The 26,633-nt window shown below is 37.8% G+C and overlaps 1 protein-coding gene across 4 annotated transcripts in view; it reads right to left on the bottom strand.

The window, feature by feature from the left end:
- Positions 1 to 26,633, bottom strand: part of LOC128207993 (1-phosphatidylinositol 4,5-bisphosphate phosphodiesterase beta-4-like) — an 89,910-nt gene that overhangs the window by 31,360 nt on the left and 31,917 nt on the right. For 3 of the 4 annotated variants that reach the window (XM_052911236.1, XM_052911235.1, XM_052911237.1), the window contains exons 8-18: positions 23,430 to 23,511; positions 23,030 to 23,130; positions 11,473 to 11,527; positions 10,963 to 11,071; positions 10,077 to 10,287; positions 9,684 to 9,777; positions 8,660 to 8,739; positions 7,600 to 7,684; positions 6,803 to 6,893; positions 6,143 to 6,259; positions 3,754 to 3,828 (exon numbers count right to left, since the gene is read on the bottom strand). In XM_052911236.1, the coding sequence (XP_052767196.1) occupies positions 3,754 to 3,828; positions 6,143 to 6,259; positions 6,803 to 6,893; positions 7,600 to 7,684; positions 8,660 to 8,739; positions 9,684 to 9,777; positions 10,077 to 10,287; positions 10,963 to 11,071; positions 11,473 to 11,527; positions 23,030 to 23,130; positions 23,430 to 23,511 (1,100 nt within the window). The remainder of the gene's footprint in view (positions 1 to 3,753; positions 3,829 to 6,142; positions 6,260 to 6,802; positions 6,894 to 7,599; positions 7,685 to 8,659; positions 8,740 to 9,683; positions 9,778 to 10,076; positions 10,288 to 10,962; positions 11,072 to 11,472; positions 11,528 to 23,029; positions 23,131 to 23,429; positions 23,512 to 26,633) is intronic. The other variant, XM_052911238.1, reaches the window with a different exon arrangement.

The raw sequence follows: 26,633 nt of genomic DNA, 5'->3' as shown, positions 1-26,633 counted from the left end.
ATAAAGAGTGTTCCAGTAAAGGGTGTTCAGATAAATGTTGTACGGGTGAACGGTGTTCAGATTAACGGTGTTTGGATTAACGGTGTTCAGATTAACGGTGTTTGGATTAACAGTGTTTGGATTAACGGTGTTCAGATTAACGGTGTTTGGGTAAACGGTGTTCAGATAAATGTTGTTTGGGTGAATGGTGTTCAGATTAACGGTGTTCAGATTAATGGTGTTTGGATTAACGGTGTTTGGATTAACAGTGTTCAGATAAATGTTGTTTGGGTGAACGGTGTTCAGATTACCGGTGTTTGGATTAACGGTGTTTGGATTAACGGAATTTGGATTAACGGTGTTCAGATTAACGGTGTTTGGGTAAACGGTGTTCAGATAAATGTTGTTTGGGTGAACGGTGTTCAGGTTAACGGTGTTCAGATTAACGGTGTTTGGATTAAAGGTGTTCAGATTAACGGTGTTTGGATAAACGGTGTTCAGATTAACGGTGTTCAGATTAACAGTGTTCAGATTAACGGTGTTCAGATTAACGGTGTTCAGATTAACGGTGTTCAGATTAACGGTGTTCCTATAAACAGTGTTCAGATTAATGGTGTTCAGATTAACGGTGTTTGGGTGAACGGTGTTCCTATAAACAGTGTTCGGATAAATGGTGTTCAGATTAACTATGTTCAGATTAACATTGTTTGGATTAACACTGTTTGGATTTAAGGTGTTTAAATGTACAACATGAGAGAAACAAGTTCTTTTACAAGACTCTGGCTTGAGAATGAATGTGTTACCTATCAAACCTTGGGCTTCAGATAAATATTTACATAATTTTAATGAGACTCGGTCTTAAGAAAAATTCTTGTACAAAACGCAGGCTTGGGAAAAATATCTTCTTATATCAGACTCAAGCTTAAGAAACATTTTGTAATACAAGACTCAGGCTTGAGATAAATGTGTTCTTTTACAAGACTCAGGCTTGAGATAAATGTGTTCTTATACAAGACTCAGGCTTGAGATAAATGTGTTCTTATACAAGACTCAGGCTTGAGATAAATGTGTTTTTATACAAGACTCAGGCTTGAGATAAATGTGTTCTTATACAAGACTCAGACTTGAGATAAATGTGTTCTTATACAAGACTTGGGCTTGCGATAAATGTTTTCTTATAGAAGACTTGGGCTTGAGATAAATGTGTTTTTGTACAAGACTTGGGCTAAGGATAAATGTGCACTTATACAAGACTTGGGCTTGAGATAAATGTGCACTTATACAAGACTTGGGCTTGAGATAAATGAGTTCTAATAAAGGCTTGGGCTTGAGATAAATGTGTACATATACAAGACTTGGGCTTGAGATAAATGTGTTCTTAAACAAGACTTGGGCTTGGGATAAATGTGTACATATACAGAACTTGGGTTTGAGATACATGTGTTCTTAAACAATACTTTAGCTTGAGATAAATGTGCACTTATACAAGACTTGGGCTTCAGATAATTGTGTTCTTAAACAAGACTTGGTCTTGAGATAAATGTGCACTTAAACAAGACTTGGGCTTCAGATAAATGTGTTCATAAACAAGACTTGGTCTTGAGATAAATGTGCACATAAACAAGACTTGGGCTTGAGATAAATGTGCTCTTCTACAAGCATTGAGTTTGAGATAAATGTGCACTTATACAAGACTTGGGCTTGAGATAAATGTGCACTTATACAAGACTTGGGCTTGAGATAAATGTGCACTTATACAAGACTTGAGCTTGAGATAAATGTGCTCTTAAACAAGACTTGGGCTTGAGATAAACGAGTTCAAAAACAATATTCAGACTGGAGATAAATGTGTACTTATACGAGACTTGGGCTGAGATAAAGGTCTATAAACGAAACTTCTTAAATCAAACTCAAGCTTAAGGAACATGTTCTTAAACAAAACTTAGCTAGGCCTGAGATAAATGTATTTATACAAGACTCTGACTTGAGTAATAGGTTCATATGAGTTAAGCCTGTTGTATGTACACTACATTAACTACAAGTGATCAAGTTTGCTCTATTATGCTTGACAACTAGGTTTGCACAAAATAAATGATGATATATCTAATTTTTATAATAATGTGTCCTGAACAAAAAGTTTGAAAAAGAAAATATTCATTTTAAATAATTTATTAATGGACTTTGCCTTAACAAAATGGTTACGTACAGTTAAACTTTATTACTAACACAATTTATAGAATAATGCACATCCATACGTTATGCACCAATATCAACAACATCTTAACAACAGTAACATGCCCAAGTGCACCTGTTATAAAATGAACGATGCAAAACACCAAACTTAATTCCATGCATGCAATTAATGCATTGCATATCCAAAAATTTTCATGCTATAACAATAATATACAACGTTTTAAGACAATACTGAACATTTAGGTTGAATAATATTCATTCTTATTGGGTATAACAAAAGAAACATGTTTTTTTTTCTCCCTTTTATTTTGCTGAATAACAAAGCACCTTTTTAGAAGAGCACAGATTTTCACATGGCACAAAATCAGAGTGAAAAATTTGCCAAACATACAATTTCCATTCTGGTTACATACTTCCTGATTTATTTGTAATACTCTTTTCTTTAGCTGACCCCTTAACCATGGCAAAAGGATCAAACTTGGCCAACCCCTAAACTGTGGCCAAATGGTCAAACATGGCCAGCCCCAAAACCATATCAAAATTTAATAGTAATAACTACAAAAGTTGACAACAGTGCCATAAGTCTTTGCATGTATGGTATATAAATAAGATATTACATGTATATCAGTCAAAAAAATCTAGGAAAAAAGGTAACCTACCCTAAATATTTTGGTAAATGATACATTTTTTTCTAATCTACCAGTACTTCCTTAAAAGTAGAAAAAGGGTTCACTGCCCCTACAAAACAGTTGGCACCATTTTGGGGCTGGCCAGATTTGTGTCCTACATATTTATGTAGGAGTTTTATCATTTGCACCAAGTGTAATTTCAATCATGTTACAAACTAAATGTACAAATACATAAGCTTTACATCCCAAGCAAAGCTGTTTTGTGGTCTGCCATAGTGTTTCCATCCTTATGAACATTATCATGTTATGGTATTCTTGATGCTCAACTAAACTAAACCATGTATTATGACTATATTTTCATCTTATTTAAACTGCATTACACTGACACAATAACAACATAAATTGACTAGAAAAAATAAGTCATTCATTACATAAAGTTAATAGAAATAAAACATGTCAACAACCAAAGATCTGGCTATGTAATTATCTATCCATTCAACAGGGGAGTTAATTTTGTGCTAAATTCAATTTCAGAGTTCTCACTTCAAGAAAACTTTTTCATTTACAAACTGATCGGCCTCTAAACAATATATATTTTATATTATTCCTTTCATAAACAGTATCGGAGCTTTTAGAAATTATAACTTTTTTTTTCTGAAACATGTGACAAAACACTGTTAATAATTTATGAAACAGATGCATGTATCAATAAACAAAACATGCAAATATGGTTCAGAAAATTAAAAGTGTAATAAATTTCATAAAAAAAAAATACAACTTCAAAAAACTATATGATTTAAAACACCACTACTCCTTCAAATCCAAACCCAACCTGAGCTAAAGAAGTATGTATTTACAGATAACGCACATTATGATCATAAATAAACTATAAAAAGGAGATAATGAGAACTCTGGCTGACTTAGGCAATACAGTACAACATGAGTTAAGTACCCCTGTCTCTTTCAGGTTTGCTTGGTGGTAGCTCAGTTATCGGAGAGTCAGAGCTGGTACTGCTGCTATCATCGTCTGTAGAAAAATAACATGAATAAACAGTTCTCCCCCTTTGTCTTGATATTGCCATTATTTCTTAAACTTTTCTAGTTAAATAACAATTTTGATTTTGTCCCATGTTCTTGTCACCTCCCTTGGTTCAACTCCCTTGGTTTTTGCTGATGCCACTATTTAAATTTTTTACATTTGTTGTTTTATTTTAATAACAGCACCATTATTTTAAACCATTCTCTGTTTAAACTTCACTTCTGCTGACCCTACCACCCTTTTGTCAATACCATCAAATGTAAATGCCATGGCTCCCCTTTGTTTTACTAAGCAACTTTTCAATAAATTGTTGTTTTATCGGGATCAAACATTTCAACAATTATCCCTTCTTAGATTGTCAAAACCACCGTTCACTTAGTTATGTCCATTTGTTAAGCTTGAGTCTAATGTTAGAACAATGCAATCATATTTATTTTAACCCTTTGGGAGCAAATTATATACATACATAAGCACATACCTTATTATTCTATGTCATAATTTTTTTTCATTTTTTATGATGGAGACTCCTGCTGTCATATTTTTGCGACATACTTACTGATAGTATGGACTAAACATGAGCACCGCCTGCAGGTGCTGAACACTCGTCTTATTTTATCATTTCACAGTTTATTTATTTCATATTGTACATCTGATAGTGAACTTTGAAGTTTGAAAGTGATAGCTTTGGTAGTTTGCATGTAAGTGACCCAAGCACAAAACGACGACGACAATCAAGTGACAGCAATAGCTCTTCATTTTTTTTCAAAAATCAGACGAGCTAAAAATCAGTAGCACACTGAAGAGAACTTACCATTCCTGTATAAAAAATAATTAACCAATGTTATGGCTTTATTAATAACAAAGAAACAAAATTAATTTTACAATATTTCTCATAAAAAGAAAAATACAAAGAATAAATTTTCATAAAATAATATCACTAAACACTAGAATGTGTATTAAAGAATGAACACTACTAAAATCTATCATTTTCAATGATAAAAATTCAAAAGGAAGTGCTTAAATCTAAATTATATCATGTTTAGCAAATAATAAATGAAAAAAAAGGCATATCTACATGTATAAAATATGGGTGTATTTTTATAAGCTGACTTTAATTATGTTATATCTTGTGCTATTAAAGTGTAGCAGGGAGAGAACACAACCACCCGTCTCTTTCTTTTGTCAGTTGAAGAAGGGGCATAACTCAATAATTAATAAAGCAAGAGTTATGTAACTTGCATATACAGCAATGATTGATTATATGTACAGCCTCTGGAAAAATGTGTACCAAGTTTCATATGAATATCTTGTATGTTTTTTAAGATATGGCCAAGGTTAAAGATTTTGCACTAGTCTATGACGATACCGCAAGCACAGTTGACGCTAGGGCTATGAAAAAAGAAACAACTTTTTTCTTTGCAAAACAGACAAGCCAAAATAAAAACTTACAATTTCACATAGTGATTTTCATTAAAAGAAACAGCCAGAACCAACCAGAAAAGAGACAAGAGTGTTTATCAAACGTCTTCAAGACCGTTCAACTTACACATGCAAACTGATGTTCTGAACAAAAATAAACATTTCAATTGTTAACTCTGATATTTATTGACATAAAATAACAATAGTATGTAAAAGTGATAGACAAATAATACAAAACTACTGTATTGCTATCTTTTAAATGTAAGTTTTTAAGTTGACGATTAAAAATTATGTTCAGGTATAAAAATAAGCATTAAAATTACAAAATTCTTTGATTATTAATCACATTTATAACTTGGTAAGATGTTTTCATATTTGAGAATAATGAACTTTTAGTTGAGCTTTCCAATAATAAGCTTATATCAGTTTAATGTTAGCTCAGTGTAATGCGAATCACTCTAGAGACTATTTCCTGTGTAGAAACCAGTACTGGTGTCTAGAGGCCATGAGAATGTACCCCTTGTGGGGCTCGAACCCTAAACCTCTTGGGTAAGATGTGTACTCCCATACCACTACACCACAATCACCTTGCTTCTCATAATTATGATATCTTTACAGTTTTACTATATATATGCGTAATATACATCTGGCCATCAATGTTTTCATCGCAACAAAATGTAAAAAAATATTCAACCTTAAAACTGCACAAGAACAAACAATCCTCAAAATGCCAGACAGGTAACAAGATTCCCTCAAAGTCCAAACATACACCTAACCAACACTTCTATATTCAACGAAAAAATGCAAAGATCACATAAAAATGACACACAGAAAATTTGCAAAATACCACCACATGGGGTTCAGTGTGCGTGTGAAATCTTACCGTTGATCGGTCCAGCTTCACCATCTATTGCCTCGGCAACAACCATCGGATCTTCGCCTGGCGCGTCATCATTTATTGCATCCTGGTCCTGACCTTTCAGAAATAACTCCATCTGGCCTAAACACAACAAGAAATCATTTGAAATATGAAAACTACAAGCAAGTACCAATGTTTGTCATAGGTGCTTGAGTACGCTAATAAAGGGGCACAACTCCTTGAGCAGTGCAGCTAAAGTCACATGATCTATCATCATTTTTTTTCTAAATTTTGTAAAGGTACAAAATTGCTAAATTAACCTTGGTATGTTTTTGGTCACCACGCAAATAATTCATGGGAGTGTCTGTTACAATTAATTTTTTTTCCTTACGCTACCATAGTTGGGATTTGATATGAAAAATATATGACATTAAAGCAAAACTAAAGAGAACCGAGGCTAACAACATATTATGTCAGCACAAGAGGTCAAAATACACACAATCGATTGACAAATATAAAATCAGTTAAAAAACTCATTATTCTATGGCTATAATATAGATTTAGTTTTTCAAATTAAACAGATTTTATTTTTTTTATACATATACATCGATATTTCCTGTACCTATCAATAACACCATAATCATATTTATTATTCATTCAGTCAAGGATATATTGTAGTCTTACGTTTTTCCACTTCTGGTTTTAATCGTTTGTTCTTGATGAGGATTTTCTTCTTCAATGTTGAGGGGCAAGGTAAGGGAAACCCTGGTTCTAACTGTAATACAAAGGTGATATTTGCGCCTATTAATTTTTATACAACAAAGAGAAGTAATTCTGGCCAATGACTAATAATAACCATATATTTCCGCATAGGTGTACAAACCCAGGAATTTAAACAAGCTTTTTTAGAATTTGTTGTAAGCAATGTTTGTTTACGTATTAGCTACTAATGAAGAATGTTAGGATACAGGCCCCAGTTTCTTAAAATACTTCAATAATTACTCAATATCTAACTTAACTCAATATACCACTAGCTTAAATGTTAATATTCTGTTAGTATTATATTCTCTTATATATTCTCTCATTGTTAAAGATTTTTTGTAAAAAAACATGAGAAAAATTGTTTCAGAGAAAGAAATATTTTTTTCTTGTATTAAGGTTTAATAACTAATATCATACTCAACTCTTTTATGCACATTCTTGGCCACTTAAAATGGCTACTTAAAATATTAAGAAACAAAAAATTAATAAAAATATGAACGAAAATTCATTTCCTTTGCATTGCCTTGACCCAAGAGTAAAAAAGAATATTAATGAATTCTCCCCCTGCCTGTTAATACAGCATGAGTGTCTATTAGGATGTGTACAGTACATCCAATATTACGTTTTACGTTAGCTACTGACTATTTAATTAAACATAGTATTGTAATGTATTCTCCTGTTAATATATTCTACCAGGCAAAGAATTCTGGTACACTCACTGGGTAATCTGGAAGGTTGGACTTGAGGAGTAAGTCTCCAAGGATTTCCTCACAATACCGGGACATCTTATATTGCTGGAATTTACTGAAAGGTGAATAAAACACACTTAATTAAAAATTACTTAATGAATAAGTTTTTTATATATAATTAATAGGTCCAACAAAAGATGTCACAGACTACCATATCCCCTGCCAAATGAAGTTAATTATCACCTTCGCATTTTGAGCAAAGGCCAATACCTTGAAGAACACAGAAATTGGAATATGTTGTGTGTTTTTTTCTATTTTAGTAACAGTTAATCCTTAATTTAATTATTACTACCAGTATAAGGGAAATTCACAGGCAGAGTTATAGTTCTTGTGCACTGCACTTCACCGCATTTCGATCTATCTTTATATGAAGTTTGTAGTCAATACCTCAAAGACTTTAAGAGTAATGCTCTTTTCAAAATTGCTTGGGACTCACACACCTAAGCACGCCTACTTCTTCAATGTCCCCTTTCGGTGGGGGATAAAAATGGTCTATTGAGCATGTTTTCATCAATTAGAGATTGCTCAACAGTTATCATACTCAAAGTTTTATTATCACAACATCAAATATTTTACCCAGTGATGTGACTTACAAGAGAGTTATGTGAACATCCTAAATAATTTTCAAATATGGCCAACTTTTGATTTATTCATACTGACAATGCCAACAATGCACATCAAACAATTTTGCCTGACCCCCATGGAGTAGATAATGTTACAGATATAATTATCAAAAACTTCAGGATGTTAAACCAGGCCAAGTGTATTTCCCGGGTGGCAGTCTGTCTGGGTCTCCACAAATCCTGTCGCCAGTCAGGAATCATCCACTTAAAGCTAATAGTTTTCTCTCCCAATTGTCTGTTCAGGGGAAATACCACAATAATTATCTCAAGTCCCCTATGTGCCTGCTGCTCCTAGCCCAGGCATACATTGATATTTGCATCATCAGAGGAAGCTAGATGACAGCACTTCACCAAGGATACGACAATATCTATCATCTTTTGTACCTTAGAAACTAAATTTCACTTACCTACAATGATTTTCAAATGAGAGAATGACCGGATATTCTGAGGTGACAAAAGCAGTTTCTTGTATGGCCTGAATCACATCCTGAAATCACATAAACACTGAAATGAAACTAAAATTGAAATTAGAACAAGATATGTCTTCAAAAAAACCTGGTCATAAAATTTAGTTTATAAATATTGAAAATCTTTCCACTGCCAAATGCCGCTGTGCATGATGTATAATATAAACTATGACATGTTGATTCATACATTTGCATGTTCAAGTGTGTTTATATTTCAAGAAGCATCAGTAAATTTACTAAACCACTGTTGTTTTTGCTTCATATAATTTAGTCAACCACATAAAAAAACACAGAGGTGCTGCAACATTGCCCTCTACCTGCCTGTTTTGAGATGACCTTAAGGTCACACCTAATTGTTGTTTGGTTTTTGAAAATATTAAAATAAAATTTAAAAAATGTGGAGCGCCTATATTTACACATTGAATCAGATTTTTTTGGTAATTAGCTTTTTCAAAGCTGCGATATAATCAACTATAATTTTCCTACTAGTTTTTAATTTTATTTTATTAAGGGAAGTAACTGATGCATGAGCTGTATATATCAATCAGTTAAGCATTGGTGACACTCATTTCAAACAAAATGGCGGCTTCCCTACACATGTTTTGTGATGAAATGATGTATTCTTACCAAAATTAAAGAAGATAAAAACACAAATTGACGATTGTCCAAACTTTATACAAGTTTTAGAGTCTTTTGCTTAAAACGACAAAAGGCTATTATCTTATTCAAGTCAAGATACTCATGTCTAGAATTTGATTTAATGATATCGATGATGCATAAGATAGCCTTAACCCCACAGGAATATATTTCATTGTTTGGTCTGAAATAATGTTAGAAAGTGTGTTTTTTTGTCACAAATTGACAAAAAACAAAAATGTTTTGATAGCTTAGATTTATTACATGTTTTTTTTAAATAATATGAGTTAATTAATTGAAAGATTTTTAAAATGTTAAAAGTACACACCTTGAAGAGTATGTCTGTGCACATGGCCTTGCCATGGGTGATGATTGGTTCCTGGTCCTCATTGCGGCCATCCCAGCAGTCCAATTCTACACACCTGAATCAACAACACATATACACATAATGTCTGTGTTACCAAGGAAGATGCAAGAAACAAGAGCAATGCTATGCCTTCAGATCAATGAGCTTAATTCACATAACATCCAAGTATGATTTGTTGGGCATCTCATTGTTGCTTTTCCATAACACAAAAGAGGATGACAAAGAACAAGCATCTCACCCTTCAAAAATATTTTTTTTATTATTTCAATTTGACCCTTTTTGGATCAATTATCAATAAAAATCGATGATCAGAGAAACGCTTCACACGTTAATCTTACAACATGGAGCACAGACCTGCACCCTGCTAGCAGCACCTGTCTGTACATCTCGACCGAGGATCGACCGCCAAACTGTCGGCCTGTGAGGTAGGTATTGTGCGACGAGTTTATGTAGTAATGGGAGAGAGGCTGGTCCATATCCTGGTATATGTCCAATCGGTCGAGAAATACCGGGGCATTATCGTCCGACATCAGGTACCGACAGAATCCATCTAGGCTTAGCCAGTCTAGAGACAAAAAAGTATTCTTAAAAATGCTTAGAATCACTCCAAATGATGTTGTTTGTATTGTTTTTTTGCATATTTAACATATTTAACTTTTTACTTAAATGCAAACACTCATCTTTTTTGTTAACTTCTCCAGTTCAAGTGCAAGCAAAAAGACTACACTTCCAAGATGACCAATGAGCAAATAAATAAGCTGTTACAGCCAGGGCTCCAATTTCCTTTTAAAGATATGGCCAAGGTTATTTTTTTGGCCCGCTGCCAACAAAAGCAACGAAACTTTGTCAATACCTAAACTACTTTTTTAGTTAGAAAAAAAATAGATGCCAAATTTCAAGCCCATTGAAAGAGCCTTTGACACAGACATAATATAAAGCTCTTCCATGCAAGTGCAATACAGAACAACATGGTTTTGCAAATTGCGAGGATAATCTTTTTTAACCTCTGAACCCTAACCTTGACCTTTGAGGACAAGCTTTTATCTCTAAGTGTAACCTTGACCTTTGTGGTGTAGACCTGGATCTTGTGCTCCACAAACCTCCTCATCATGGTGAACCTTCATGGCAAGTTTATTAAAAATCCAATACATGGTCCTTCAAATGAACTAATTCATTAAAAAAAACTATGAAACAGTGGGCAGATTGCAGAATGCTAACAGATATATAAGAATTCTCTTACTCTTGTTCTTGTAATCAGGATCTGTTTCGTAAGTCTGAATGAGTTTACACACACTTTTGAGATCATACTCCGGAAACAGGATCTCGTTCAATCTCGGGTCTCGCTGTTTCTGTAAAGAATATTCATAAACATGAAGTAATGTCTGCTATATAACACATACACACAGACACATCTGTCATAATTAGGGGCATAGTTAGGGCATTTTTTACACACTGGTCATGGAATCTAAAGGTTTTATACCTCATATACCTTGGGATTTTTACTAATTTTTCGGCACTATCACTATTTTTCTATTACTTTTTTTATCTATGATGTAACACATGTGCATACATCTGCATCACTAGCTACACCCTTTGTAGTTGAAAAATAAATTAACAACATTATTATTTTTTCTATTTCTTCTAATGATCCAAAACGCTGACTTTCATGCACTTTTGTCAACATGTTACATGTTTCAGATGGATAGCTAATTAAGCAAGCAACCAGACCCATTCTTTTCAAAATACTCACCTCATTACAGAACTCCTTCAAGATTTCATCAGTTAAATACGATCTACCCCGACTCCTACAAAAAATAACATACTTTAAAACATGTGTAACGAAAAGCAGTCTTTATTAGGAACTATATCGCTCATTTGAGTTGTATATGTAGCTTTTAATGAGAAAACAAATTAAGCCTTCAGTAGAACTTTACCTAGATTTCATTGAGACAAACAACCAGATAATATTTTAACTGTTATAAGAATAAGCAGACATAATCCAGAGTTTAAAACCAGTCCATTAGTGTTTATGCTCATGTCTCTCTCCATCAATTAGATCACTCAATAGATTCTTTTTCAATCATTTAGAAATGAAGAACATACTCGCATACTTGCACAGGAACACACAACCAGACACTCCAAATAGTCTTTCAATTACAGATCTAAAGTCAGGAGAGTTTGTCGCTGCCATGTATGAAGAGAAATGGTATGTTGGAAAGGTTACTGGAATTGACATGAAAGTTAGTCCATTGACATAACATTCATGGAAGAAAGTGGAAGTAAAGTCAAAGCGTGCATATGGCCAAAAGCTGCTGATGAATAAGGACTTGAAATGAAAGACGTTATTTGATGTATTGAAGGCCAACAGGAAAGTCACGATGACTATTCAAGTTAAAATATCTGACATAGAGATGATCAAGTCGTTAAGTGGTTAAGTTGAAACCTTGTTTTTTCCAATAAAATAAAGAAAAATTATTTTTTCATTTTTACTTAAGATACACATGCGAAGCTTCTGAGTAAACGTGGATTGAAAGAGAACATACACACATCCTTGCACAATCAGTAGAACATACACACATCCTTGCACAATCAGTAGAACATACACCCATCCTTGCACAATCAGTAGAACATACACACATCCTTGCACAATCAGTAGAACATACACACATCCTTGCACAATCAGTAGAAAGTACACACATCCTTGCACAATCAGTAGAACATACACACATCCTTGCACAATCAGTAGAACATACACACATCCTTGCACAATCAGTAGAACATACACACATCCTTGCACAATCAGTAGAACATACACACATCCTTGCACAGTCAGTAGAACATACACCCATCCTTGCACAATCAGTAGAACATACACCCATCCTTGCACAATCAGTAGAACATACGCACATCCTTGCACAATCAGTAGAACATACACACATCTTTGCACAATCAGTAGAACATACACACATCGTTGCACAATCAGTAGAACATACACACATCCTTGCACAGTCAGTAGAACATACACACATTCTTGCACAGTCAGTAGAACATACACCCATCCTTGCACAGTCAGTAGAACATACACCCATCCTTGCACAGTCAGTAGAACATACACACATCCTTGCACAGTCAGTAGAACATACACACATCCTTGCACAATCAGTAGAACATACACCCATCCTTGCACATTCAGTAGAACATACACACATCCTTGCACAATCAGTAGAACATACACACATCCTTGCACAATCAGTAGAACATACACACATCCTTACACAATCAGTAGAACATGCACACATCCTTGCACAGTCAGTAGAACATACACAAATCGTTGCACAGTCAGTAGAACATACACACATCCTTGCACAATCAGTAGAACATACACACATCCTTGCACAATCAGTAGAACATACACACATCCTTGCACAGTCAGTAGAACATACACACATCCTTGCACAATCAGTAGAACATACACACATTGCACAATCAGTATAACATACACACATCCTTGCACAGTCAGTGGAACATACACACATCCTTGCACAGTCAGTAGAACATACCCCCATCCTTGCACAGTCAGTAGAACATACACCCATCCTCGCACAATCAGTAGAACATACACCCATCCTTGCACAATCAGAAGAACATACACACATCCTTGCACAATCAGTAGAACATACACACATCCTTGCACAATCAGTAGAACATACACACATCCTTGCACAATCAGTAGAACATGCACACATCCTTGGACAGTCAGTAGAACATACACAAATCGTTGCACAGTCAGTAGAACATACACACATCCTTGCGCAATCAGTAGAACATACACCCATCCTTGCACAATCAGTAGAACATACACACATCCTTGCACAGTCAGTAGAACATACACACATCCTTGCACAATCAGTAGAACATACACACATCATTGCACAATCAGTATAACATACACACATCCTTGCACAGTCAGTGGAACATACACCCATCCTTGCACAGTCAGTAGAACATACACCCATCCTTGCACAGTCAGTAGAACATACACCCATCCTCGCACAATCAGTAGAACATACACCCATCCTTGCACAATCAGTAGAACATACACACATCCTTGCACAATCAGTAGAACATACACCCATCCTTGCACAATCAACACACACACACATCCTTGCACAATCAGTAGAACATACACCCATCCTTGCACAATCAGTAGAACATACACACATCCTTGCACAATCAGTAGAACACACACACATCATTGCACAATCAGTAGAACACACACCCATCCTTGCACAATGAGTAGAACATACACACATCCTTGCACAATCAGTAGAACACACACACATCCTTGCACAATCAGTAGAACACACACCCATCCTTGCACAATCAGTAGAACATACACACATCCTTGCACAATCAGTAGAACATACACACATCCTTGCACAATCAGTAGAACATACACACATCCTTGCACAATCAGTAGAAAGTACACACATCCTTGCACAATCAGTAGAACATACACACATCGTTGCACAATCAGTAGAACATACACACATTGTTGCACAATCAGTAGAACACACACACATCCTTGCACAATCAGTAGAACATACACACATCCTTGCACAATCAGTAGAACATACACACATTGTTGCACAATCAGTAGAAAGTACACACATCCTTGCACAATCAGTAGAACATACACACATCGTTGCACAATCAGTAGAACATACACACATTGTTGCACAATCAGTAGAACTTACACATCAGCATATGGTTAAGACAGTTGGTAATTATGCTTCACTAAACAGTTGAGGCTGCTGCTGGTGTACACTGCATACTTAATAGATTAGAAAAAACAATACCCTACTATAACTTGTTCTTTGAAAAACAGGCTGAACATCACAGTTTCCCTCAACAATCTCTCAAACAAAAGGAATCATAAGTAATTTGTCTGAATAAGAAATAAATTGTCCGAGATATCTGGTGCAGCCAGATTTGCACATCAGACTGGCCAATATGAATAAGGAGCTTATGCTGATTTAGTGGGCAAACCCCAAACAATAAATATGACACAACAGTGTATGTGCATTTTTTTAATTCAGGGTTATCATTTGTCTAGTAAATTTCTCCATCGGTTAACAGTCATGAATATTTATATCAGGATGGTTTAAAGTCATGTCAACTGCTGTGGATTATTTGAATTTTGCAAGAATTACAATCACATTTTCTCCTGAACTGTTTAGGACGCAAATTTTGATGGGACCAGATTGAAATTTAAGCAACTCTGATTGTGACCTTAACCTTAGTGAATAGAGGCCTGGGTTCTGCAGGTCACCTTGATGAGTTGAAGACTGTCACCAGAAAAATTAATCACAATACTCTAAGGGTGTAGAAGAAATAAATGGACAATAGATGAGACAATAGGATGGACAATGTAGGGAATTCCTATATAAACTAGAGATTGCTTTTTTGAAAAAGCGCTTGTCTCCCCTATTGTGTGGTCGTAGCTGAGAAAAAATAAATGATGGACATGAAATTTGTAACTTTGGACTGGAGACAAACCAACAGTGAAGTTTGGTTTATTCGATTATATTAAATAGTGAAGAGAAGAAAGTGTTGTTGATTAATCATGGAAAATGTAAACGAAGTTTGCATTGTATGAAGTTCCTGGGCGCAAGCGTTATTCAATTATTGATCGGAAACCATTTTTCAGCTCACAGTCATCGTGACCATGACCTTTTACCTACTGATCACAACATCAATAGGGATCATCTACATAACCAACTTGCATACCAAGTATTAAGTTCTTGGGTGCAAGTGTTCTTTAGTTACTGAGCGGTAACCATTTCTTCAACTCAAGGTCATGGCAACCTTGACCTTTGACCTACTGATCTCAAAATCAATAGGGGTCATCTACTAGTCATGACCGACTAGCGTACCAAGAATGAAGTTCCTGGGTACAAGCGTTCTTAAGTTATTGAGCAGAAACCATTTTTAAGCTTAAGGTCACCGCCAACGTATCATTTTTTACCTGAAGGTAACCTTGACCTTTGACCTTTTGATCTGAAAATCAATAGGGGTCATCTTCTAGTCATGAACAACTAGCTTACCAAGTATGAAGTTCCTGAAACCAAAGGATCTTTAGTTATTGAGCGGAAACTTTTTCTTCACTTCAAGGTCATGGCAACCTTGACCTTTGACCTAGTGATCTCAAAATCAATATGGGTCATCTTCTAGTCATGACCAACTAGCATACCAAGTATGAAATTCCTGGTTGCAAGCGTTCTCTAGTTATTGAGCGGAAACAGTTTCTTCACCTCAAGGTCACGGTGACCTTGACCATTGACCTACTGATCTCAAAATCAATAGGAGTCATCTACTAGTCATGAACAACTATGAAGTTCCTGGGTACAAGCTTTCTTTAGTTATTGAGCAGAAACCATTTTTAAGCTTAAGGTCACTGCTAACATAACATTTTTTACCTGAAGGTAACCTTGACCTTTGACCTTTTGATCTCAAAATCAATAGGAGTCATCTAATAGTCATGAACAACTAACATACCAAGTATGAAGTTCCTGGACCCAAAGGATCTTTAGTTATTGAGTGGAAACCGTTACTTCACCTCAAGGTCACGTTGACCCTGATCTTTGACCTAGTGACCCCAAATTCAATAGGGGTCATCTACTAGTCATGACCAACTAGCATACCAAGTATGAAGTTCCTGGGTCTAAGAGTTCTATAGTTATTGGGCGGAAACGAAGTGTGACGTACTGACTGACTGACTGACAGACTGATGGACTGACTGACGGACAGGGCAAAAACAATATGTCTCCCCATGAATGGGGGAGACATAAAGATATTACACGCAAATGATTTTTACATGGAAGGTCACCACGACCTTGACTATTGACCTTGTTACCCCCAAAACAATTGGGATCATCTAGACATCATGACCAACCTCACTTCAAAGTTTGGTGAACCTAGATCAAAGCATTCTCCTGATATTGCACGGAAATATTTTTTTACATTAGAGGTCACAGCGACGTTGACCTTTGACCTTGTGACCCCCCAAAATATAGGAGTTTTCTAAACCTCATGATCAACCTCCCTACCAAGTTTGGTGAACCTAGGTCAAACCATTCTCAAGATATTGAGCGGAAATGTTTTTTACATTGGGGGTCGCCGCGACCTTGACCTTTGACCTAGTGACCCCAAAAACAATAGGGATCTTCTACACCTCATGACCAACCTCCCTACCAAGTTTGGTGAACCTAGGTCAAACCGTTCTCAAGATTTTGAGCAGAAATGTTTTTTTATATTGGGGGTCGCCGCGACCTTGACCTTTGACCTAGTGACCCCAAAAACAATAGGGATCCTCTACACCTCACGACCAACCTCCCTACCAAGTTTGGTGATCCTAGGTCATGCGGTTTTCCAGTTATCGATCGGAAACGAAGTGTGACGTACGGACGGACTGACGGACTGACGGACTACCGGACAGGGCAAAAACAATATGTCTCCCCCAGAGAGGGGGAGACATAATTATATATCTACCACTTTGTTGCTGAGAAATAACATGTGCTGACAACACAGCCCAAAATAATGTCTCTCCAGTGTAGTTTGAAATAAATCATAAATGCTGAATAACTAGATACTACCAAATAATGCTTTTACAATTTTATGGGGTTAATTGCTATTTTGTCCCATAAAAAGCTCCTTTCCAAGAGTTCCAAGCTTTCTATAACAAGCCATGACAGCTATTATTCATTGTAACACTAAGACCTATTGATTGAAAATTCCCTGACTTGGACTATATTAAGAAGCTAGGAAATGTATATCTCAATATCTGCAGCAAAAATCAGTCTTTCATAATAGAAAGTCTCAGCCATCACAAAAGCTGTGGAGAAAATCACCAAGAGTATTGGATGGCCATTTGCAGATTTGCTTCAAGATACGATCTTCACGATTTCCCTTTTTATTCCCAGCGTTCTGCTGACTTCTGAGTGATTGACAATTAATCTTCTTACAGAACAAATTTCACATGAATATTTAATTACGATTAAGGAACACAAGATCTTTATTGGAATGGAAGTGTTGTTGCATAACTATTACCAATTTGTTAGTTTTGAAGCAACAGATAAGCAGCATCCTAAACACAGTCTTAAGTTTGAAGCATAACAGTAATGTGAAGTGATTGTCAATGCTCTGTCTCCCGAGTCAAACAAGGGCCACAACTTGACAATTATTAATACCAGAGTTACGGGATTTCAAACAAGGGGCACAACTTGACAATTACTAATACCAGAGTAACGGGATTTCAAACAAGGGGCACAACTTGACAATTATTAATACCAGAGTTACGGGATTTCAAACAAGGGGCACAACTTGACAATTATTAATACCAGAGTTACGGGATTTCAAACAAGGGGCACAACTTGACAATTATTAATACCAGAGTTACAGGATTTCAAACAAGGGGCACAACTTGACAATTATTAATACCAGAGTTACGGGATTTCAAACAAGGGGCACAACTTGACAATTATTAATACCAGAGTTACGGGATTTCAAACAAGGAGCACAACTTGACAATTATTAATACCAGAGTTATGGGATTTCAAACAAGGGGCACAACTTGATAATTATTAATACCAGAGTTACGGGATTTCAAACAAGGGGCACAACTTGACAATTATTAATACCAGAGTTACGGGATTTCAAACAAGGGGCACAACTTGACAATTATTAATACCAGAGTTACGGGATTTCAAACAAGGGGCACAACTTGACAATTATAAATAACAGAAATATGAGCTTTTTAACAAGGGCCACAACTTGAAAATTATTAATACCAGATTAAAGGGCTTTCAAACAATGGGCACAACTTGACAATTATTCATACCAGATTTCAAACAAGGGGCACAACTTGACAATTATTAATATCAGAGTTAAGGGCTTACAAGCAAGGGGCACAACTTGACAATTATTAATATCAGAGTTACGGGCTTACAAGCAAGGGGCACAACTTGACAATTATAAACACCAGAGTTACAGGATTTCAAACAAGGGGCACAACATGACAATTATTAATACCAGATTAAAGGGCTTTTAATCAAGGGGCACAACTTGACAATTATAAATACCAGAAATATGAGCTTTTAAACAAGGGCCACAACTTGAAAATTATTAATACCAGATTAGAGGGCTTTCAAACAAGGGGCACAACTTGACAATTATTAATACCAGAGTTACGGGCTTACAAGCAAGGGGCAAAACTTGACCATTATAAACACCAGAGTTACAGGATTTCAAACAAGGGGCACAACTTGACAATTATTAACACCAGAGTTACAGGATTTCAAACAAGGGGCACAACTTGACAATTATTAACACCAGAGTTACAGGATTTCAAACAAGGGGCACAACTTGACAATTATTAACACCAGAGTTACAGGATTTCAAACAAGGGGCACAACTTGACAATTATTAACACCAGAGTTACTGGCTTTCAAACAAGGGGCACAACTTGACAATTATTAATATCAGAGTTATGGGCTTACAAGCAAGGGGCACAACTTTTACAGGATTTTAAACAAGGGGCACAATTTGACAATTATTAATACCAGAGTTATGGGATTTCAAACAAGGGGCACAACTTGACAAATATAAACACCAGAGTTACAGGATTTCAAACAAGGGGCACAACTTGACAATTATTAACACCAGAGTTACGGGATTTCAAACAAGGGGCACAACTTGACAATTATTAAAACCAGAGTTAAGGGATTTCAAACAAGGGGCACAACTTGACAATTATTAACACCAGAGTTACAGGATTTCAAACAAGGGGCACAAGTTGACAATTATTAACACCAGAGTTACAGGATTTCAAACAAGGGGCACAACTTGACAATTATTAACACCAGAGTTACAGGATTTCAAACAAGGGGCACAACTTGACAATTATTAACTCTAGAGTTAGGGGCTTTGCAATACATGTGCATATTGTTTCTGGCACTATGTCTACTGAGTTTTATATTAATAAGCTTGTTTTTTTAAGTTATAGCCAACGTTGAGTTTTAGCAATGATGCTTACAACAGACCAAGGTTATGATATTTTTTTCGAAAAACAGACATCCTAGAATGTCTTGCAAAACTTTTGAAATCTATTGAAAATCCAAACCATGACTAGGCAAACACATGTGAATAAAAAAAAGAACCACTTTCTGAATTTAGTAACAACAGAAGGAAAACTTCACTTTTATATCAATTCAATACCAGTCCCTTGTCACACATTCCTCTTAAATTCCCAGTTTCATCTACGTTAAAAATGCATTAATGGTTTTCCGACATTATATCATCTGTGAAACATTCCCCAGACAATATTTGTAATCCCATGCATATTATTGAACCTAATCTCATGCTAAGTGTCTGCAACAAACATGAGAACTTCACGATCGGAAATTCTCGTTGCAATTTTCTACACTTATTTAAGACTACAGATGTTGTTTTTTTAAAACAAATGACAATTGAAATGAAATTAAATATGAAACTGTTAGAGCATACACAGGGGGATTGACTTTCTACAGAAACCTGAATTCAAAGGCGTATATCTTCCAAACTTTTTGACACAGTGCAAACTATATATTCTCTTGGTTGTTAGATTGATTATTGTATTTGCATATGCATGCATATGAAACCAGTCACAGATGTAACTTAAACCCTTCAGAGTTGGTGATTTATACAGGCCAGTTGGGCCAGCCAGCTTTAAGAGAACACTGGCTAGTAAACTGGGTGTCATTGACTTTTAAACAGTGACTCATGGGAATTGCAAACAGGGATTCATGAGACTTGTTAAAAGGGATTCATGGGACATGAAAATAGGGAGACACAGGACTAGTTAACAGGGATTTGTGAGACTTGTAAAGAGAGAGACATGAACTTGTTAAAAGAGAGACATGAACTTGTAAACAGAGGGACATGAACTTGTTAACAGGGATTCATGGGACCTGTACACAAACAGGGAGACATGGGACTTGTAAACAGGGAGAAATGGGACTTGTAAACAGGGAGACATGAGACTTTTAAACAAGGAGACATGAGACTTTTAAACAAGGAGACATGAAACTTGAACCCAAGGAGACATGAGACTTATTAATGGGGATTCATGGGACTTGTAAACAGGGATTCATGGGACTTGGAAACGGGGATTCATGGGACTTGTAAACAAGGACACATGGGACTTTTTAATGGGGATTCATGGGACTTGTAAACAGGGAGAAATGGGACTTGTAAACAGGGAGACATGAGACTTTTAAACAAGGAGACATGGGATTTGTAAACAAGGAGACATGAAACTTGAACCCAAGGAGACATGAGACTTATTAATGGGGATTCATGGGACTTGTAAACAGGGATTCATGGGACTTGGAAACGGGGATTCATGGGACTTGTAAACAAGGACACATGGGACTTATTAATGGGGATTCATGGGACTTGTTAACAGGGATTCATGGGACTTGGAAACAGGGATTCATGGGACCTGTAAACAAGGACACATGGGACTTATTAATGGAGATTCATGGGACTTGTTAACAGGGATTCATGGAACTTGTAAACAGGTATTCATGGGACTTGCAAACAAGGACACATGGGACTTATTAATGGGGATTTATGGGACTTGTTAACAGGGATTCATTGGACTTGTAAACAGGTATTCATGGGACTTGTAAACAGGGATTCATGGGACTTATTAATGGGGATTCATGGGACTTGTTAACAGGGATTCATTGGACTTGTTAACAGGTATTCATGGGACTTGTAAACAGGGATTCATAAGCCTTGAAAACCAAGAAGACATGGGACTTGTAAGCAGGGATTCATGGGACCTGTTAACAGGGATTTATGGGACTTGTTAACAGGGACTCATGGGACTTGTAAACAGGGATTCCTGGGACTTGTTAACAGGGATTCATGGGACATGTAAATAGGGAGACATGGGACTTGTTAACAATGGAATTGTGAGACTTGTAAACAGAGGAACATGAACTTGTTAAAAGAGTGACATGAACTTGTAATCAGAGGGACCTGAACTTGCTTACAGGGATTCATGGGATCTGTAAACAAGGAGACTTGGGACTTTTAAACAAGGAGATGTGGGACTTGTAAACAGGGAAAAATTGGGCTTGTAAACAGGGGAGAATGGGACTTGTAAACAGGGAGACATGGGACTTGTACACAGGGAGACATGGAACTTTTAAACAAGGTGACATGGGACTTGTAAACAAGGGAGACATGAGACTTGTAAACAAGGAGACATGGGACTTATTAATGGGAATTCATAAGGTTTGTTAACATGGATTCATGGAACTTGTAAACAGGGATTCATGGGACTTTTTAACAAAGACACATATGACTTGTAAACAGGGATTTATGGTACTTGTAAACAGGGATTCATGGGACTTTTCAATGGGGATTTATGGGACTTGTTAACAGGGATTCATTGGACTTGTTAACAGGGATTCATGGGACTTGAAACAGGGATTCATAAGACTTGTTAACAGGTATTCATGGGACTTGTAAACAGGGATTCATAAGACTTGTTAACAGGGATTCATGGGACTTGTTAACAGGGATTCATTGGACTTGTAAACAGAGATTCATTAGACTTGTTAACAGGGATTCATTGGACTTGTAAACAGGGATTCATAAGATTTGTAAATCAAAAAAGACATGGGACTTGTAAGCAGGGATTCATGGGATTGTTAACAGGGATTCAAGAGACTTGTAAAACAGGAAGACATGGAACTTGTAAACAGGGAGAAACAGGACTTGTAAACAGAGAGACTTAACATTGTAAACAGATAGACATAAACTTCTTAACAGGGATTCATGGGACCTGTAGACGAGGATTCATGGTACTTGTTAACAGGGATTCATTGGGCTTTAGACAGGGATTCATGTGACTTGTAAACAGGGATACATGGCAATTGCAAACATGGTTCCTGGAAGTCCTTGGACTAATCAAAAGGGGGTCATTGGACTTGTTAAGAGGGATTCAAGGGACTTGTTAACAGGGATTCATAGGACCTGTAAACAGGAAGACATGGGACTTGTTAACAGAAAGCCCTGCAAGTTTAAAACATGGAGTTCCGTGACTAGTAACCAGTGAGTTTTGGGACTCCTAAACAGGAAGTCTGTTAACATGTCTACAGAGATCCTGGGACATGTAAACAGGGATATTTATGGCTTACTTTTCACTTCTAATCATATATGGCACTTTTTTTCCTTTTTTTACAACATAAATTTACCATTCTTTGAATAGATCTTCGATGTCTGTTCGGGGACAGATTTTGTGATAGAGGTTGTAGAATTTCTCGAATGTGAATGCTGATATCTCTATTTCTTCACTCTGCAGAGACAAAAAAAACAAATAACAAAATCATTTTTATCTGGCCAGCCTTTTGAAATATCACATAATGGAATAATTTATGATGTCTAATGGAATAAGTTATGATGTCTACAGTGAATAAAATAGTTATCTTTTGCAAAGTTATGCTCAAACCAGAGAAAAAATCAATCAGGATTTCTTAGTTTGGAAATATAATGTGATGATCACAAATGTTTAAACTCCTCTTAATATCAACTTGATATCCATCAGAAAAAACCCAGTGATATCTTTAATCCAATGTTACTGTAGCAATGGTTCACCTTTCCGCCTGGAAGCCCTAAGTCTTTTAGTGATTGCATAATCATCTTTTCCGTTCGTCCCGATGCAAATGTCCGGGTTATACTGAAACACAGAAACAAAGCCAATCATAGTTAGTAAGTACTCTAATACATACAGTATATCTATAAGGTTGAAAATACACAAGACCACCCTGGTGTGATGACAACAAATGCTTGTCTGTTTTTCTTGATACATCACGGGGATTAACTCAACAAATATTTAAGTCAGTCTTACGGTTCTTGCTACACATGTGCATATTGTCATTATGAAACAGGGTACCAATGCTCATATTAATACCTTGGACAGTTTTCAAGTGACGGCCTATATAAAAAAAATTCACATTCGCCAAAAATACACCAAGGCTACGACAAACAATAATGCTGCAAGGCAACATGCAAAACCAGGTTTTCCATGATTGACTGAACAGCCTTCTTTGTGACATTCAGTTCCAACTGGTTTTCTATATTAAGTAAGTGACATTGACCTTGGCCCCAGGGGCCCCAAATGCAATATCATGAAAGTCCTCCATAAACTCTTCCTACATACTTCCAAGTTTGGTCACAATATGTCAACCCAAACTTAAGAATACAATAATGTATAGAATTTGTTTGCAGCTGTAAGTTGAAAAGGTGTTCCAGTCAAAGTCTTCAGTTTTATTTGGAACATTTTGTTTTTGGAAACTGTGATAGAGGTTCATACATGAATCATAACTGAAGCCTTTTTCGAATAGTTATGAAGTCTTACAAGAATAACACACAGCCAATAGCTTACTTTCCCTCAAATGATTCCTATCTGTGTGGTATTGCTTGAAAACTTTCTTCATTCTTCACAGAGAAATTTAACCAACCTCAAACATAAGTTTAACTTTCCATAATTTGTACTATGTACTCAAATGCCATATCTCAACAGATATAGCTGCCAGTGTGATGGAACTTGCCACACATATGTCAATATCACCTTGAGCAGCAACTTTCATATGAATTTGAATAACTTAAACAGATATGTGTACAAGCCATTATCACCATAAAACAGACACCAAGGTAATGGCAACACATAAACATTTTCTATAAACAACAGGCAAATCAAACTTTTACAATATCTGAAGCAGGCACCTCATGTGAATGTAAACAGGTCTCTTTGTTTTTCATAATTGATTAAAGAGCATCATTGTCACTGGTATCATGTGTTTAAAATTTCATGTCAATATCTTGAACAGTTTTGGAGTATTGACCAAAATTAAACTGCTAACACTAAGACACTAAACTATGACAATACGTTACCCATTTTAGGACAATGGTGAAGGGGGCAGAGTTAGGCCCTGGGTGCAGGGGGCAGAAAGGCCTGGGGTCTAGGGGGCTGAGTTAGGCCCAGTGTGCAGGGGGCAGAAAGGCCTGGGGTCTAGGTGGCGGAGTTAGGCCCTGGGTGCAGGGGGCAGAAAGGCCTTGGGTCTAGGGGGCGGAGTTAGGCCCAGTGTGCATGGGGGCAGAAAGGCCTAAGGTCAAGGGGGTGGAGTTAGGCCCAGTGTGCAGGGGGAATAAAGGCCTGGGGTCTAGGGGATGGAGTTAGGCCCAGTGTGCAGGGGGCAGAAAGGCCTGGGGTCTAGGGGGTGGAGTTAGGCCCAGTGTGCATGGGGGCAGAAAGGCCTAGGGTCAAGGGGGTGGAGTTAGGCCCGGTGTACATGGGGGCAGAAAGGCCTAGGGTCAAGCGGGTGGAGTTAGGCCCAGTGTGCAGGGGGCAGAAATGCCTAGAGTCTAGGGGGTGGAGTTAGGCCCAGTGTGCATGGGGGCAGAAAGGTCTAGGGTCAAGGGGGTGGAGTTAGGCCCAGTGTGCATGGGGGCAGAAAGGCCTAAGGTCTAGGGGGGGCAGAGTTAGGCCCAGTGTGCAGGGGGCAGAAAGGCCGCGGGTCTAGGGGGCGGAGTTAGGCCAAGTGTGCAGGGGGCATAAAGGCCTAGGGTCTAGGGGGGGCAGAGTTAGGCCCAGTGTGTATAGGAGAAAGGTCTAGGGTCAAGGGGGTGGAGTTAGGCCCAGTGTGCAGGGGGCAGAAATGCCTAGAGTCTAGGGGGTGGAGTTAGGCCCAGTGTGCAGGGGGCAGAAATGCCTAGGGTCTAGGGGGACAGAGTTAGGCCCAGTGTGCAGGGGGCAGAAAGGCCTAGGGTCTAGGGAGGCGGAGTTAGGCCCAGTATGCAGGGCGCAGAAATGCCTAGAGTCTAGGGGGTGGAGTTAGGCCCAGTGTGCAGGGGGAATAAAGGCCTTGGGTCTAGGGGGCGGAGTTAGGCCCAGTGTGCAGGGGGCAAAAAGGCCTAGGGTCTAGGGGGGACGGAGTTAGGCCCAGTGTGCAGGGGGCAGAAATGCCAGGGTCTAGGGGGTGGAGTTAGGCCCAGTGTGCAGGGGGCAAAAAGGCCTAGGGTCTAGGGGGGACGGAGTTAGGCCCAGTGTGCAGGGGGCAGAAATGCCAGGGTCTAGGGGGTGGAGTTAGGCCCAGTGTGCAGGGGGCAAAAAGGCCTAGGGTCTAGGGGGGACGGAGTTAGGCCCAGTGTGCAGGGGGCAGAAATGCCAGGGTCTAGGGGGTGGAGTTAGGCCCAGTGTGCATGGAGGCAGAAAGGCCTAGGGTCTAGGGGGGCGGAGTTAGGCCCAGTGTGCAGGGGGCAGAAATGCCAGGGTCTAGGGGGTGGAGTTAGGCCCAGTGTGCATGGAGGCAGAAAGGCCTAGGGTCAAGGGGGTGGAGTTAGGCCCAGTGTGCATGGGGGCAGAAAGGCCAAGGGTCTAGGGGTTGGAGTTAGGCCCAGTGTGCAGGGGGCAGAAAGGCCTAGGGTCTAGGGGGGTGGAGTTAGGCCCAGTGTGCAGGGGGCAGAAAGGCCTAGGGTCAAGGGGGTGGAGTTAGGCCCAGTGTGCAGGGGGGCATAAAGGCCTAGGGTCTAGGGGGGCGGAGTTAGGCCCAGTGTGCAGGGGGCAGAAAGGCCTAGGGTCTAGGGGGGCGGAGTTAGGCCCAGTGTGCATGGGGGCAGAAAGGCCCAGGGTCTAGGGGGTGGAGTTAGGCCCGGTGTGCAGGGGGCAGAAATGCCTAGAGTCTAGGGGGTGGAGTTAGGCCCAGGGTGCAGTAAGGCCCAGGGTCTAAGGGGGTAGAGTTAGGCCAGGGGTCCAGAGGGGCAAAGTTAAAAAAAAAAATTTTTTAGGAATTAAAAAAC

Source organism: Mya arenaria, chromosome 11, assembly GCF_026914265.1.
Source record: "Mya arenaria isolate MELC-2E11 chromosome 11, ASM2691426v1".
NCBI lineage: Eukaryota > Metazoa > Mollusca > Bivalvia > Myida > Myidae > Mya > Mya arenaria.
This window is presented reverse-complemented; position numbering and strand designations above follow the sequence as displayed.